This window comes from Mixophyes fleayi, chromosome 1 (assembly GCF_038048845.1).
Source record: "Mixophyes fleayi isolate aMixFle1 chromosome 1, aMixFle1.hap1, whole genome shotgun sequence".
In the NCBI taxonomy this organism is placed as follows: Eukaryota; Metazoa; Chordata; class Amphibia; order Anura; family Limnodynastidae; genus Mixophyes; species Mixophyes fleayi.
Genome location: NC_134402.1, coordinates 280344906 through 280359821, shown reverse-complemented (window position 1 = coordinate 280359821; position 14916 = coordinate 280344906). Strand labels below are relative to the sequence as shown.

General features: G+C 39.8%; 1 protein-coding gene across 1 annotated transcript in view; it reads left to right on the top strand.

Annotated features, from left to right (window-relative positions):
• LOC142107789 (protein shortage in chiasmata 1 ortholog-like) overlaps positions 1–8049 on the top strand; it is a 133715-nt gene extending 125666 nt beyond the window's left edge. Inside the window, exons 13-15 of the mRNA XM_075191411.1 lie at positions 3992–4103; positions 5887–6008; positions 7902–8049. Coding sequence (XP_075047512.1) covers positions 3992–4103; positions 5887–6008; positions 7902–8049 — 382 coding nt within the window. The remainder of the gene's footprint in view (positions 1–3991; positions 4104–5886; positions 6009–7901) is intronic.
• Positions 8050–14916: the final 6867 nt, after the last annotated feature.

The window sequence follows — 14916 nt, the reverse complement described above, 5'->3', positions numbered from 1 at the left end:
AAATGGCTGGATATATCAATTTAGCACAATACCACAAAATGAAAGCTTGCACTTTATAACTATTGTAAATATATATACTTTTAAATAAAAAACAACAACTTATATATACGTTATATATAATAAAAGCTGTATGTGTTTGACATGTAAAAATATAAATGTGTGTAATGAAGTCCACTAGTAAACATCTCTATATACTTAATAGGTATTTTTTTACAAAATAAAACATTAGCGAACAATATGCATATATTTAAATATGGTTTCTGATTTATCATGATGTGAGCTGTACATGTCGAGGAAGAGGACCAGAATGAAGAGAAGGAAGGAGATCAAGACCATCCAGCCAGAGAGGCCAAAATCCCCATCTCTTCATGGTAAGCAGCTAATACCAACACAACGACTTTTCTCACGGGTATACATTGTGTGATAATATTGCACTATTGTTCATTTTATTAATTTTATTACTATGTCTGGACTTATGGAGCTGAGAGCTGTTTGATGATTATCCTAGATTCAAAATTTACAGGTAAGAAGTTCGCTTTCTTTTATGTGTACGCATTTAATACACTTGTATGATCACTTATTATCGTTACTGCACTAGCAGGCGCCTTTTTCCTATATTTTTCAATAGTTCACTGTAATTAGGAAAGTTCCAGTAGTCTTTAAACTGCTTAGTAGCTTTTTTCCCACTTTCTTCTCCTGTTTATTGTAACAGCTAAAAAATAGTATTCTTTTCTTTCTGTCATATAGATGTCCAACAAAAAAAAAAAGTCTGCAAGAAATTCAGAACATGCCTACAGCAACACTAGTGATTGCAAGCCAAAAGACAAAGAAAACTGTCATAAAAAAGATGAGGCTGACAAGATATTGCATGAGTTAATAGCAATCCTTCACAATCCCAGTGATGAGTTTAATGGTTTTGCATTAATGGTTCCATCCAAAAGAAGAATGGATGATGATCAAAGACTTTGTTGAATCGCTGATAACTGACATTTTACAGTACACAAAAGACTGATGAAGAAAAGAGGAAAGCACACACAGTATTCTGATCCATCTACCTTAAAACACATTGTGCATCCTTCAAGCTGGCACCCTTCACATATGTCATATTTATTTCTTTATTTTCATTGCTTGTAAAAATTTGCTTTGTAATTGTTTTTGCTATGTTTATCGTATTGATATTACAATATTCTTGTTGTATTTTATTATATTTTTACATTTCTTATAATAATATAAATGTGTAACTGCATATTTTTATATAGTGTTATTTATTTCTAAAGCTGTAATAAGTAGGTATTTAATAAAAACATTCTGGGGCTGATGCAGAGTGAGATATAGGCCAGTTTGCATGGCGTATCTTGTGTAAAATCACCCTGCACATGCCCAGAAAGAGGGCGTACACATACGCTCCTATGCAGACTTGCTTGATTCTGGCACTTATGCCCCTTTGTGCCTTGAGAGGACTGACGGTGGAGAGAAGGGGTGTGCAAACATAAGTTCAAGTACATTAAAGTTCTGTTCACGGCTCATACAGACCTGCAGAAACACGCATATGCGCCTGTTAGGAAGCATATTTTTTGCACCTGCTATAGGGCAGGAGTATATACGTGCTACTGATGATGAGTTATCATAAAACAGGCACATATGCTGCTGATACAGAGGCGGACACATCTCAAGATGCCTACTGATCTACATATGAACAGAAATATCCTTGTTTTCCATGCTTTTTTTTACGAGTAAGTTACTCCTCTTTTGCTTTATCAGAAAAAATAAAACAAATATTAACATTGACCTTTATATATTTTTTTTACCTGCATACATCCTAGAGCTTTCAATGAAATATCCATTGCAAGTTTCAGATCTTTGAAATGCCTTCATGTTGCTAGAAAGTGCAAAGTTACTAAAATCGTTTGCTCAAGAAATAGGTGTCCTCATTCATGTATCTTTCTTTTTTGTGATAGGGCTGATACACTCGAGCAATCTGGTAAAATATGACATTAGTCATCCTTAAGCAATCCCGTAATTCCTCCGGATTGTTCTCTTTGAGCGGCATACCTGAAAACCTGTCACAGTTGCGCCATTAATAACAATATAACTACAGCTATAGCAGCCTCTTATTTTGAATACAGAAATAGACTGATTGTGAGTTAGGTCCATTGTTTGAAAGAATACAGGAGTAACAGTTCTTCGCTCCAAGCTGCACAATATAATATGATCCTTTGCTATAAAGTGGAACCAGGAACTTGTGTGAGGTCATATCCAGTTTAACATTTTGATCTGTTAGACAAAACTCATACATCATATATTGTTGTTCATTTTTAAACAATTAATCATTATCACTTTGTATGCATTTTGAACAATGTATAGTGTTTAAATGAGATTTCGATACCCATAGTTTCTGTTTTTCTGATGCAGTCTTTCTTTTGAAAATTACTGTGTTGTGCTGCATATGGTTTCCTTTAGTGAACGTGAAGAGAATCTCTTTCTGTATAACCAAGTCTTAGGGGTCTATTTGCATTTTTTTCAGATTATTGCCCCGTTAAGTATCATCTGTGATCACAATGATGACAATTGATTTTTCGGGGCAATTTTCTAATAAAGTCATATCTGGACAGCACATAAGAGGTTGTGCCGGCGATGACTTTATTCTACTGAAGACTCCAGGTTCTGACCGCATGTACCTTTGTCATTTGTGGTAAACGGTGCAGGGGAAAGCGGCAATGCTGCCGGAGAGGGATCCCTCTCCTGCGCTGCTGTCCCCATAGGATTAAATGGTGTCATTTCCACCTGGTTTAGGGCTTGATCTTGTTTAGTTAATGGTCTATTTCTGCTTTCAGAAACTAAATAGTACTTTATAGATGCTACAATTTGCAGACCCGGACTACAGGAATTTTTTGATTATCCAATTACAAAGCAAGTCCTGCAAAAATTAATAATAACCCTCCCTTGATATTGCAGTTCCATGCCTCATCCTTAACCGCATCTCAGTTGTGAATGTATGTTGCTATTTTTTAAAAAAATGTTTATGGATTGGGGGCAGCACAGAGGCTTAGTTAGCACTTCTGCCTCAGAGCACTGGGGTCATGAGTTCAATTCCTGACCATGGCCTTATCTGTGTGAAGTTTGTATGTTCTCCCCGTGTTTGTGTGGGTTTCCTCCATGTGCTCCGGTTTCCTCCCACACTCCAAAAACATACTAGTAGGTTAATTGGCTGCTATCAAAATTTACGTGTGTGTGTGTGTGTGTGTGTGTGTGTGTGTGTGTACTGCACTGCGGAATTAGTGGCGCTATATAAATAAATGATGATGATTATTTTTTGCTGGCAATGAAATCTTTTCATCCCATGACATGAGGTGAATCTTAACCAGGCGGCACAATTACAAGGAGGGCAGAGATGATTCTAACCTTGTCTTTCAGTTCCCAGCCTGCTTCTGCTCTACGCCAATCACAGTGATCAGGGAGGGGAGGGAGCACAATGTGACACCAATCACCTGCAGGCTTGCATTAGCAGCTGAATGCTGACAGTATGCATACAGTGAGGCAGATGAGGGAGGATACTTCCTGTCCCTCCACGATTGCACCACTCACTGTGCCAGCATTTATACTGCTAAGCAAGGATCGCAGGAAGAAGCACAGGTAATTGATGTTACACTGCACTTCTACAATCAATAACTGTGGTGAAGGACTTGGGGGAAAAGGAACGCTCTGCTCTCTGCCTTCTGTGCCCCAGAAATCCCCAGAAATATATATACATTTAAATTACAATATGATTATTTTTTTTTAAAAGTGCATTCTATTACAGACATCCAGACAGCTTTTCCATTTGCTACTTTGTCATTTGCTTCTGTCCTAGGCCTGTGCCAATGTAGCCTTTATACAAATGGAATATTACATTAGATATGGAGGTTCCCTTATTATGCTACTGAGTGTAAATGTGTATAACATGCACTGTATGTCATGCTGTTATATTATTCACAGGTTGCCTTTGTTACAGGTATAACATGACCTTTATAGAGAGGGACTGCAATGCTTCTCTGCATCTGTTTGGAAAGACTAGTCAATGTGCCATGATAACTGTTGATGTGTCTACTGTCATTATACTGCAGGTATTAGTATATTTTAATTCATATAATATGAAAATATTTCTGTGCAATATGTAATTTGACTGATGAAAATGAAACTAGTGGGAATTACTGTATAATTACTCAATGTTTCAGAAGTTTGTCTTAGCTAAGAATTTTAAGGTATTTACCATAGTGACATTTTCTATGCACGTCTAGGAAAGCACTGTTTGGCTAGGTGCTAGCCTAATGCTAGCAATGTGTTTGATATGCTAGCTTGCAGTTTTACTTGCGTTCAGGAAGTCATTGCATTTAGCGTGTGGAATGCTGCCTACACTGTAAGAGTTAAATCCATCACGTAGTGGAAAGCCCGATTTGCACATTTTGCATCTACCGCAGTTTTCCTAGTCACAGGAAGTATGTCTCTCCCTTCTCTCACCCAGAAAAGAGGGTGGCAATTTAGATTTTAAGCTGGGCCATTTTGTGTAAATAAATCTTCTAAGTCTCTAAACACTCCTCTTAGTACAGTTCTGTTTTATCCGCATAAACTGGCTTTTGGGGATTGATTTCAACCAAAATTCTTTATGCCCACTCCTAGCATCCAGATATTATTTCCATTCACCTCATTAAAATGAGTATGAAAATCATTTTGGAACCTTCAGACTTATTACAAAGATCCAAGGACACCCCTTTTGTATTGCTACATTTATATGTGAAAATAAGGTTAAACATGTTCGAATTCAAATAATCCATGAACTTCTCCATCTCTGACTTAGTACCTTACCAAATACATACCAGGGGTAAATGTATTAACTTCTGATTTTTGCAAGTCGCTGCACTTCAGCGAGTTTACAGTGAAAATTTAAAGCGCCAATGGCTTTAAAGGCAGAATCACAGAATCTGTCTGCTATTTTTTGGGGATTACACATTAAATGACCATTATTACCTTGCATAGAGTTTATATAATTACGGGTTTATTTTGCTCTTAGTTTCTTAGCTAAAATAAGTTTGCCTTGTCCTCCTTGTCGTAATGTTTTAGCTAAGCCATAGTAACATTTTTCCAGCTTTGGCCACAAGCATTTGATTAACTTGTCCTTGGAGCATATACAATTAGTTTTTTTATGAAACACTGGTGTTTTAGAGGAAAGTGTATGTGCACTTCAAGATCTGCAATGCAGGCTTACTCCAACATTCTTTGGCCAACAGCAATGTTCATAAAGAGTTGGCTTGTGCTTTCAAAATGGTTGATTGGGATAGTTCTGGGGTATTGTGGCGACTGTGAGATGACTTCAACAATTTCACACTTGATCTTGTCAACCACTTTTGGTTTTAGTACTAAAGCAGCACTCAAGTACCAGTGCAATGAGTTAGCAGAGATAAATAAGTGTCAATGGTAGTCCACATCGCAGAGTGGTCAGACAGTGAAACAAGTGCGATTACAGCCCCCATCACTTTTTGAGTAAGATAAGACTGTACAAAGAGCATATTGATGCAAGGGAAAAAATAAGGCTATTATTACACTTGTGGATGCTGGACATGCCATATGTCATATAGCTTGCAATGGATATGGGAAGTCACTAGGGTTCTGGATTCTGATGAGATCATGCGATTGGAGCTGTGAAACAATACCACTTTGGGTCGTGCCCCCTGTTGATATCTCCTCCGAGGATTACGTGGCCCTGTGCTTTCTTGTTTAATTGCTAGAAAAATGAGGCCAAATGACAGCAGTTGTCCATGGCCATAACATATTTGATGATTTCCATGGAAAAGATATATTAAACATACATGTTATTATAAAGCATAATATGTAATCATTTTGTGTTATTAGAGGCTGGATGAATTGATGCATGATAAGTCAGCAGAGAACCTGATCCTCAAACTTGTGGCCTTGTCTCTGCAATACAGCTGCTGCTGGGTCCTTTTATATGCTAAGCAGAGAAGTCACTCTGAGTAAGTACTTCCACTGAGAAGGAAGAGAATAACATTCATTTTACTTGATCGTACATAACAACTTAGAAATATCAATGTATATGAAGTTTGATTTCATTGTTATTTTTCAGTCCTTTCACATCAAATGAACAAAGGGTTTCAAACTGACCGTTTCAGATTGTAATGAAATTTGGTATAATAAATGCTGCCATGGGTGAAAGAAAACCAAATCTTAGGCTGATATGTACACTGGACAAGATGTACAGTCCCTCATGTGGCAGTTGACTGATGCTGGGTTGCAAAGCACTTTCGCAAGATAGTCTTGGTATGTTTTAATTTGTCCATTTGCTAACAAGACCAACCTAGCATTTTCTATCATAAGCACCAAATAGGAATGATCTGTAAGTAAGCTTTCTTATAATATGTGAAAGACATAAAATTATCACAAATGTTTTAAATATTTCAGTATTAACATGCTATGTCATTGTACATAATATACATCAAAGGGATTGGTTAAGGATATAAATTAAAAGTCATGAACAGGCCTAGATAGTTTACATTAGTTCAACAAACAGACCAAAGTGAAAGCTCTTGTAGCAGATGATCTCATCATGATCCCAAAATAAATCTTTGGGGTTTATTAACAGCAGCATGAACAATTTTTGAAATGTTTTTAAAAAATCAAAAATGGCTTTTTGAGAAAATCAAAATTTTGATTTTGAAAATGTTACATTTTTACTTTTTACTTTTTACTGAAACATACTGCCATGTTATATAGAATATGAAAGCCCATAAAAATAGGTTTAAAATGAGACCTTGCCCAAGTCTTTAGCTCAATTAGCTGAACTACAAATTAAATAAAAAAAATGTTAAAAGCAATTTTTTCGTTAATAAATTGCAGATTTAAAGGCATATAAATTCAAAACCAGTGCACATATCAGCCTAAGATTTGGGGGGTTTCTTTATTCTGTATTTATTATACCAAAGTCAATTTAAAATTAAAGAATGTAAGGTAGAATTTGTTTCTAAAATTGTGTTGATTTCATGTGGAATGACCCTGTTCAGGGGAGGGCTGGCAAATTTTAGCCTGGAGGCAAGACTCAACTCAGCAGTCTATTAGGAACATATTAAAGGAAAAAATATGTAGGTGGCCAAAGTAGCCCACTATGGGACCGGCCCGGGATGCAGATGCCCCCCTTGCCCCTGTTATAGAATTATTTTGTAATAATGAACATAAAATGTACGTACCTATGACATATCACAATTTATAACTGTACTTTAGGTAATATAATTAATTAGTGTTTATCCTGTTTTATTAATTAAAAATGCAACCATTTCAAGTAACATACATATTGTGCATCACACAATTAAAACTAATACATTACCATAGGTGGACCTATAGTTAGACAGACAGTATGTTCAGATGCTGCCTATTCTCCCTCCCCAAATATCAGGCTGTTTACCATTTTTTTTCCTGGTAAGAATCATACCTGAATTTCTATGAAACACATATAAATTGTTATAGCTAATTTCTACTAGTTAAACAGCCACCTTTTCATATTATGTCTTTGTTTTCTGCTGTGCCAGAATGCGCTTCATCACATAATCTGTAATACTAACTGCCCTCAATTACATTTTATAAACCTGTATGCACAGATTTGTGAACTGCTGTGGAAGTACCACATACTGGTACTGTACATTTAGGGGTATATTTACTATACTGAGGAAAAAGTAGAGATGTTGCCTATAGCAACCAATCAGATTCTAACTGTCATTTGTAGAGTGCACTAAATAAATGACAGCTAGAATCTGATTGGTTGCTATAGGCAAACCCGCAGTTTAGTAAATCTAGCCCTTAGTCTTTTTGTTATTTGTGTTCAACATGAGTACATCTATTCTTTTTTTATATTTTAGTGCAAGCATCTCATTACTGCACATTGCACTTGTCGAAGTCAGCAAATTGGATAAAGTCATTTCAATTAAAGTCAAGCAAACTTGGTTGTCTTTGTCTGAAAAGATGCGTACGGTACGCTACGGCGTACAAGGGCACGCTACGGTGTGAAAGGGCGTACGCATCTACTACACGTGGCAGCAACAGTAATTGGTCTTTTACCATACATTCGCACTAACACGCATACTTATAAAATAGTACACATTAATGGTAGTTGCAACACATAGTCAGTTATGTCGAAATATAGTAGTATTTATATGTTATATTAGAGTGATATTGTCTGTGTTAGGGGTCCTTGTTTAATACAAGAGGAAGTGAGTGGACGCGGCTTGAGCAAATACGTCCACGGCCAGTAAGAGATCTCTAGCGGTAGAGTGTTTGTAGCAAATTGTTGAAAGCGTTCTGCATAGATTGGTGTTGTTCAACATGGGTGCTAAGCATACGCTAGAGATGGTCAGTGTACTGCCTAAGGAAGGTCCTATTGGTTCAACGAGGTTTCTCATGTGTAAGAAATATGGTGCATACGCAACTGTGTATTGTGACACGTGGGTCAAGATGACCAAAGATTGTGATAGGCCTTTCCCAACAATAGGAAGTTTTAATGCAAAGGTACTAAATACTGTAAAAGATAAAGTATGGTTGATTAACTCAACGAAAGTGAGGAATAAACATAATGATTGTTTAAAATTGTGGCAAATGGAAGGTAACACGTGGCAGAGCAGCGAATGCAAACCGGAAGTAGGCGTGGCAAAAAGCGCGCACACGGCGGAAGTAGCCGTTGAAAAGCGTGGCGAACTCAGCGCAAGCGCGCCCCCGCCACCTTATGTGACGGGAGCGGTAAGTACAGCCGGTATTAAAACTGAAAAAAGAAAAATTGCTAAGTTGTATCCTGTTTTAAGCCGGTTTAAAACAAGTGTATCAGAAGATGAACCCACTGTGATTTCGGCCATTGCCCATGCTGTTAGTGTACTAGAGGATATATTAGACACCCCTCAAAGGTTAATGTTACACTCTCCTGTTATAGAACAAAGTCCATCTCAAGTAAAGATGATGTTGCTGGAAATACCAGGTTCCCTATGGACCAGAGATGGACAGGACACTGGACTGATGGCAAACGTAGCCCCTGTCATGGTCAATCTAAAAAGTGGTAGGATAGCTCCAAAAATCCCACAGTATCCATTAAAACCGGAGGTGGAACTAGGGGTATATCCTGTTATTGAGAGGCTGTTACAACAAGGGATTTTAATTCGTACAGCCAGTACAGCAAATAGTCCCATTTTCCCTGTGAAGAAGAATGGGGGGAGGGGCTATAGATTAGTCCAGGACTTAAGGGGAATTAATAAAGTTGTTGAGAGCCAATTCCCCGTAGTGCCGAATCCAGCTGTCATCCTCATGCAGATTCCACCGTCTGCCAGTCATTTTACTGTCATTGATCTATGCTCTGCTTTCTTCTCAGTCCCTCTTCACCCTGACTGCCAATACCTTTTTGCATTCTCCTACAGGGGAGTGCAATACACATGGACCAGACTACCCCAGGGGTTCATTGACAGCCCCAGTATTTTTTCCCAAGCCTTACATGACTGTTTGCAATCCTTTCAACCCCACAATGGGTCTGTTCTAATTCAATATGTGCACGATTTGTTGTTGTGCTCTGATTCTTTTATGTCATGTTTACATGATACTAAATTGTTGTTGCTTCATCTTTCACAAACAGGGCACAAGGTGGGAAAGGATAAATTACAGCCATGTCAGACTAAGGTCAAATACTTAGGACACTGCCTCACTAAGGGACCTGACAACCGACAGAATTGAGGCCATACAACACATGACTCTGCCGCAGAGCTAGAAGCAGATTCGTACTTTCTTGGGGATGTGTGGATACTGTAGATCCTGGATCACAGGTTTTTCTATTCTGGCATTACCATTGCAGAAGCTAGTCTCTTCCTCAAAACCAGAACGTGTCGTACACACAGAAGAGTCAGAGCAAGCGTTCTTTAATCTTAAAGACAGTCTGACTAGAGCACCTGCATTGGGAATACCTGTTTATGAAAAGCCTTTTGAGCTATTCTGTACAGAAGCTGATGGTTGTGCAGCAGGTGTCCTCGCACAGAAACATGGTGACGCTAGCAGACCGGTAGCATACTACAGTGCACAATTAGACAATGTGGCAAGATCACTCCCAACATGTCTCAGAAGTGTAGCAGCAACGGCTCTTCTGGTAAGTAAGAGCGAGGACGTAGTATTAGGACATAATTCAACTATCTATACACCCCATGCTGTATCAGCTCTGTTAAATTCAGCCCAAACCAGACATATTTCTTCAGCTAGATTCACAAAGTGGGAACTAGCCCTGATGGCACCCTCAAACATCACCATAAAACGATGTAGCACCTTAAATCCAGCTACATACCTTCCGTATGTGTCTCTAGAGGCACAAAGGGTGGGAGGTGAGGAGACCCTGGTTGATGATGAGTTAGGCAAGAATACTGACACGCATGGCTGTATGGAACACCTGAATCAGACCTTTACTGCAAGGCCCGACATACGTGACACCCCCTTAGAAAATGTAGATTTTACATTTTATACAGACGGAAGTTGTCATAGACAGAAAGAGACGGGAGAGCTATGTACTGGTTATGCTGTTGTAGACGATTAGGATGTGGTAGAAGATGAACCCCTTGGCCCACCTCACTCAGCCCAGGTGGCAGAACTAGTAGCACTAAGGAGAGCGTGTGAATTGGCAGAGGGCAAATCAGCCAATATATATACTGACTCTAGGTACGCCTTTAGGGTAGTGTACGATTTTGGAGCCCTTTGGCATCTTAGAAACTTTACGACAGCAGCAGGTACACCAGTGGCAGACTCACAACACATAAAAGGACTTCTGACAGCGATACAGTTACCCAGAACAGTAGCCGTCATAAAGTGCAAAGCCCATACCTTTGAAGAAGACCCAGTGTCATTGGGCAACAACAGGGCAGACGAAGCTGCTAAATGGGCAGCAGGGCGACCTATGACTGTATCGACCGAGACTATGATGGTTTTTCAGACATTAGACATGCAGAAATTAATTGAAATGCAAGATTTGTGTTCCCTGCAGGAAAAGGCGGTCTGGAAGGCGAAGGGATGTGGTCAAGAGTCCTCAGGACTCTGGAGGGATGGACAAGGTAAGCCTGTAGCTCCCCGAACATACTATCCAAGCCTGGCTGAAGCAGCACACGGTCTGACTCACCTGGGTAAAGAAGGTATGTGCAAACTGGTGAGAGCATACTGGTGTGCTCCCGGATTTTCCTCTCAGGCTGGTAAAAAAGCAATGTCATGTCTTACTTGTTTGAGGAAAAATGTTGGGAAAACTATTCCAACTGAGCCATCCCACATCCCTCCTACAGACGGACCTTTTCAGGTAATACAAATTGACTATATCCAATTACCACCGTACAGGAATCTAAAATATGTGTTAGTGTGTATTGATGTGTTTTCCGGTTGGGTAGAAGCATATCCGGCAGCCACTAATACTGCTGTGATCACTGCAAAGAAAATTGTACAAGACTTTGTGTGTAGGTTCGGTATCCCTAGAATCATTGAAAGTGATAGGGGTACCCATTTTACTGGTGATATCTTCCAAAACATGTGTAAACTCATGGGAATCGGTAGCAGACTTCACACCCCTTACCGACCACAAGCCAGTGGTAAGGTGGAGAGAGTAAACAGTACTATAAAGAACAAGCTTGGTAAGATAATGGCTGAAACTGGGTTGGCATGGCCTGAGGCTTTGCCATTGGTCCTCCATAGCATTCGGACCACTCCTAGACCTCCTCTTAATCTGTCCCCCTTTGAGATACTGTTCGGACGACAACCTCATTTGATCGTGAGTCCACAAGACGACTTGAAGTGTAATAATGAAGTGACTGTACAATATCTTATAAGAATGAGTAGACAGCTTAAACAACAACAACAAAAACTAAAAATGCTGTCACCTGGTATGCCAGAGACGAACTGTCATGATGTTGAACCTGGAGACTATGTTATGATCCGCAATTTCTTATGTTCAGGTTGTTTAACAGACCGTTGGGAAGGCCCGTACCAAGTGCTGCTGACCAGTACTACATCACTGAAGGTTGCAGAGAGAGACACTTGGGTCCATTCCACCCACTGCAGGAGAGTCCATAATCCGGAGAAAGTGCAAGATAAAGCTAAGACCAACGACATAGATCTGTCACTCGTGAGTCTGTTCCGGGAGACCTAAAGCCTGCAGCCGAGACACCTGAACCAGAGACGTTGCCCCAGAACTATCTTTCCAGCGATGGAGTGGCGGTTTTTGTTTTTCTTTTGTTCCAGGATTTCCCTTGTTTTTATTTTTTTTAGGACATTATATTTTTGTGAAGGAGGACGGAGGAGAGTTCTGGGAGTGATATGGATGAAATGGAGGCAGAAGAAAAGTTATAAGGATACTCAGAGCAGCCCATTATCAAACTTGGACCGGGGGTTATGAAAAGGTCTGCTAGCTCAGGAACTCGGAGGCAGTGTGAGGGGCTATTGTCTGATGAGTATTGTATCTGCAAGTTCTGCGACTCCCTAGTTGAAGAGAGATGCATCCAACGATGCCAGTCCCCCAGTACTCTGAATATAGGCGGGCATCCTTTGGAGGATTATCACTCCCTGGTGGGTAAGGTGCTAAACCAGACCGAGTGTTGGGTGTGCTCTCACGTACCGCAAGGGCAGCATAATATAGGACTAGTGCCATTCCCTCTAAACATATCCGAAGTACTCGAATTGAGGGGTGGGAGGCCCATAGATGGGAGGTACAATAACACTAGGTCCCCTAGTCTGACGCTTCGACAATACTCCATAGGCAGATCTTTGCTGTGCCTAAACATATCTCATGCAAAGCGCCTGGAGAATTGGGAGGCTGACCCATCAGATCAAACAATGGCTCGCCACACTCATTTTAGAGGGAGACTCACAAGGTCACTAATAGGCAGAAATTTTGATGGAAGTCACAAATTAGGGCGTATAACCAAACATAAGAAGGTATCCATTGGAAAAGTCTCTACAGATAAATGTAAAAATGTCATTAATGCCGACACGTGTCTAGAGCAAATGGAGCCACTAGGCATGGGTAGTTTTATCAAAACTCTGTGTGATATAATTCATGGGCATACTGTTCCTTATGTTCTCCCTGATGATGTGTATTTTGTTTGTGGAACGAAAGCTTATTCCTGGGTGACTCCGAGTTCCAAGAGCTTGTGTTTCTTAGCTAAACTGGTTCCTGAAATCATGACTTTTACTCATAAAGAAATGGTTGGTATTCACAAGACTACATCACCACCATACATGCACACGCAGTTTGAACACCATGGCAAGAGAAATATGATTCCTGGTGAGGAACCCATAGCTACAAAATTGATTAGTGAAACTGCTGGTTTCCAAGTTATGGTTGCTCTAGATCTTACCAGGACCGCTCGGGGAACATTAAACTTTAAATATATCCAAGACCTAGCTAAATTAATACATAATATCACTGAGATGTATGATGACACTTTCAGGTATACTGGAAGGGAGCTACAAGCGTACAAGAAGGAGTTGGTGCAACATAGACTGGAACTAAATTATCTCACCTCTATTACTGGTGGGTACTGTGTGACACTGGCCACCCAGTTCGGTGTCAAATGTTGCACGTACATCACTAATAATACGGTCGACCCTAAAGAGGTTATAGACCGGAAGATGGATGAAATTTTGCAGCTGAAATGGGAATTTCGAAAGAGCCATAATTCTTCGTTATATGAGGTCGGGGAAAAGGTGGTGGGTTGGTTCTCGTGGTTGAACCCTGTGAAATGGTTCTCCGGTCTGGGGGAGTGGGTACAGGAAATGATTGCGAGTGTAGGTAAGCTCCTTCTCCTTATACTGGGTGTCAGCTTAGCAATTGGTTTAGTTGTCAAATGTGTTCCTACTGTGTTGAAGTGTGGAAAATGGTCTCATAGGAGTAACACTGAGAAAGAGACTGATAGGGTTGTACCGGATACCGAGATCATGGTCTGTGAAGAAGCATTGTATAATCCTGAACTTGAAACTGTGATTGGGTGATAGTTTATTACACTATCAAAGGGTGGAGCTGTCGACGTCAGCAAATTGGATAAAGTCATTTCAATTAAAGTCGAGCAAACTTGATTGTCTTTGTCTGAAAAGATGCGTACAGTACGCTACGGCGTACAAGGGCACGCTACGGCGTGAAAGGGCGTACGCATCTACTACACGTGGCAGCAACAGTAATTGGTCTTTTACCATACATTCGCACTAACACGCATACTTATAAAATAGTACATATTAATGGTAGTTGCAACACAGTCAGTTATGTCGAAATATAGTAGTATTTATATGTTATATTAGAGTTACATGCATATTAGTGAAATACACGGAACAGGTTGAAGGAATCATATCATGAGTGGTATCATAATAAACCTCTTTACATATCCTACTGTTTGGTTCACTCTGCGAGTGAATCGCAGAGTGCATACACAAGTTATGAATGATAGGAAATTATGAACTACTTAAGACTAAGGAATCTTGGCGGGAAGAGCCGAGCATACCCCCTGGAGAGGTGACCCCCTCCTTTGGATTCCTTAGGATGAACTAGCTAATGATTGACAACCCCTTGGACCTTCCTGAGACCTGGACCAATAGATGCAAGCTATACCATCTTCTTTGTGTTACTGTATTTTTGTGTGTATATAAGCAGCAGCTTCACATCTAGGGTTCAGACATCTTGTCCCCGGACTTCAGGATTGAATGACTGCACACTGGATCCAGAGCGCCTGCGATAAGTAACGGCTGTATTTATTATCACTTCGCTTGAGCATATTATTCTACTATTTGCGAATAAATCTTTGTGTGTTGGAAACACAAATCGAGGTTTGACAATCGTTATTGGTTAGCGACAATACGTACATAACACACTACTGTCAGATATTTGTTTTG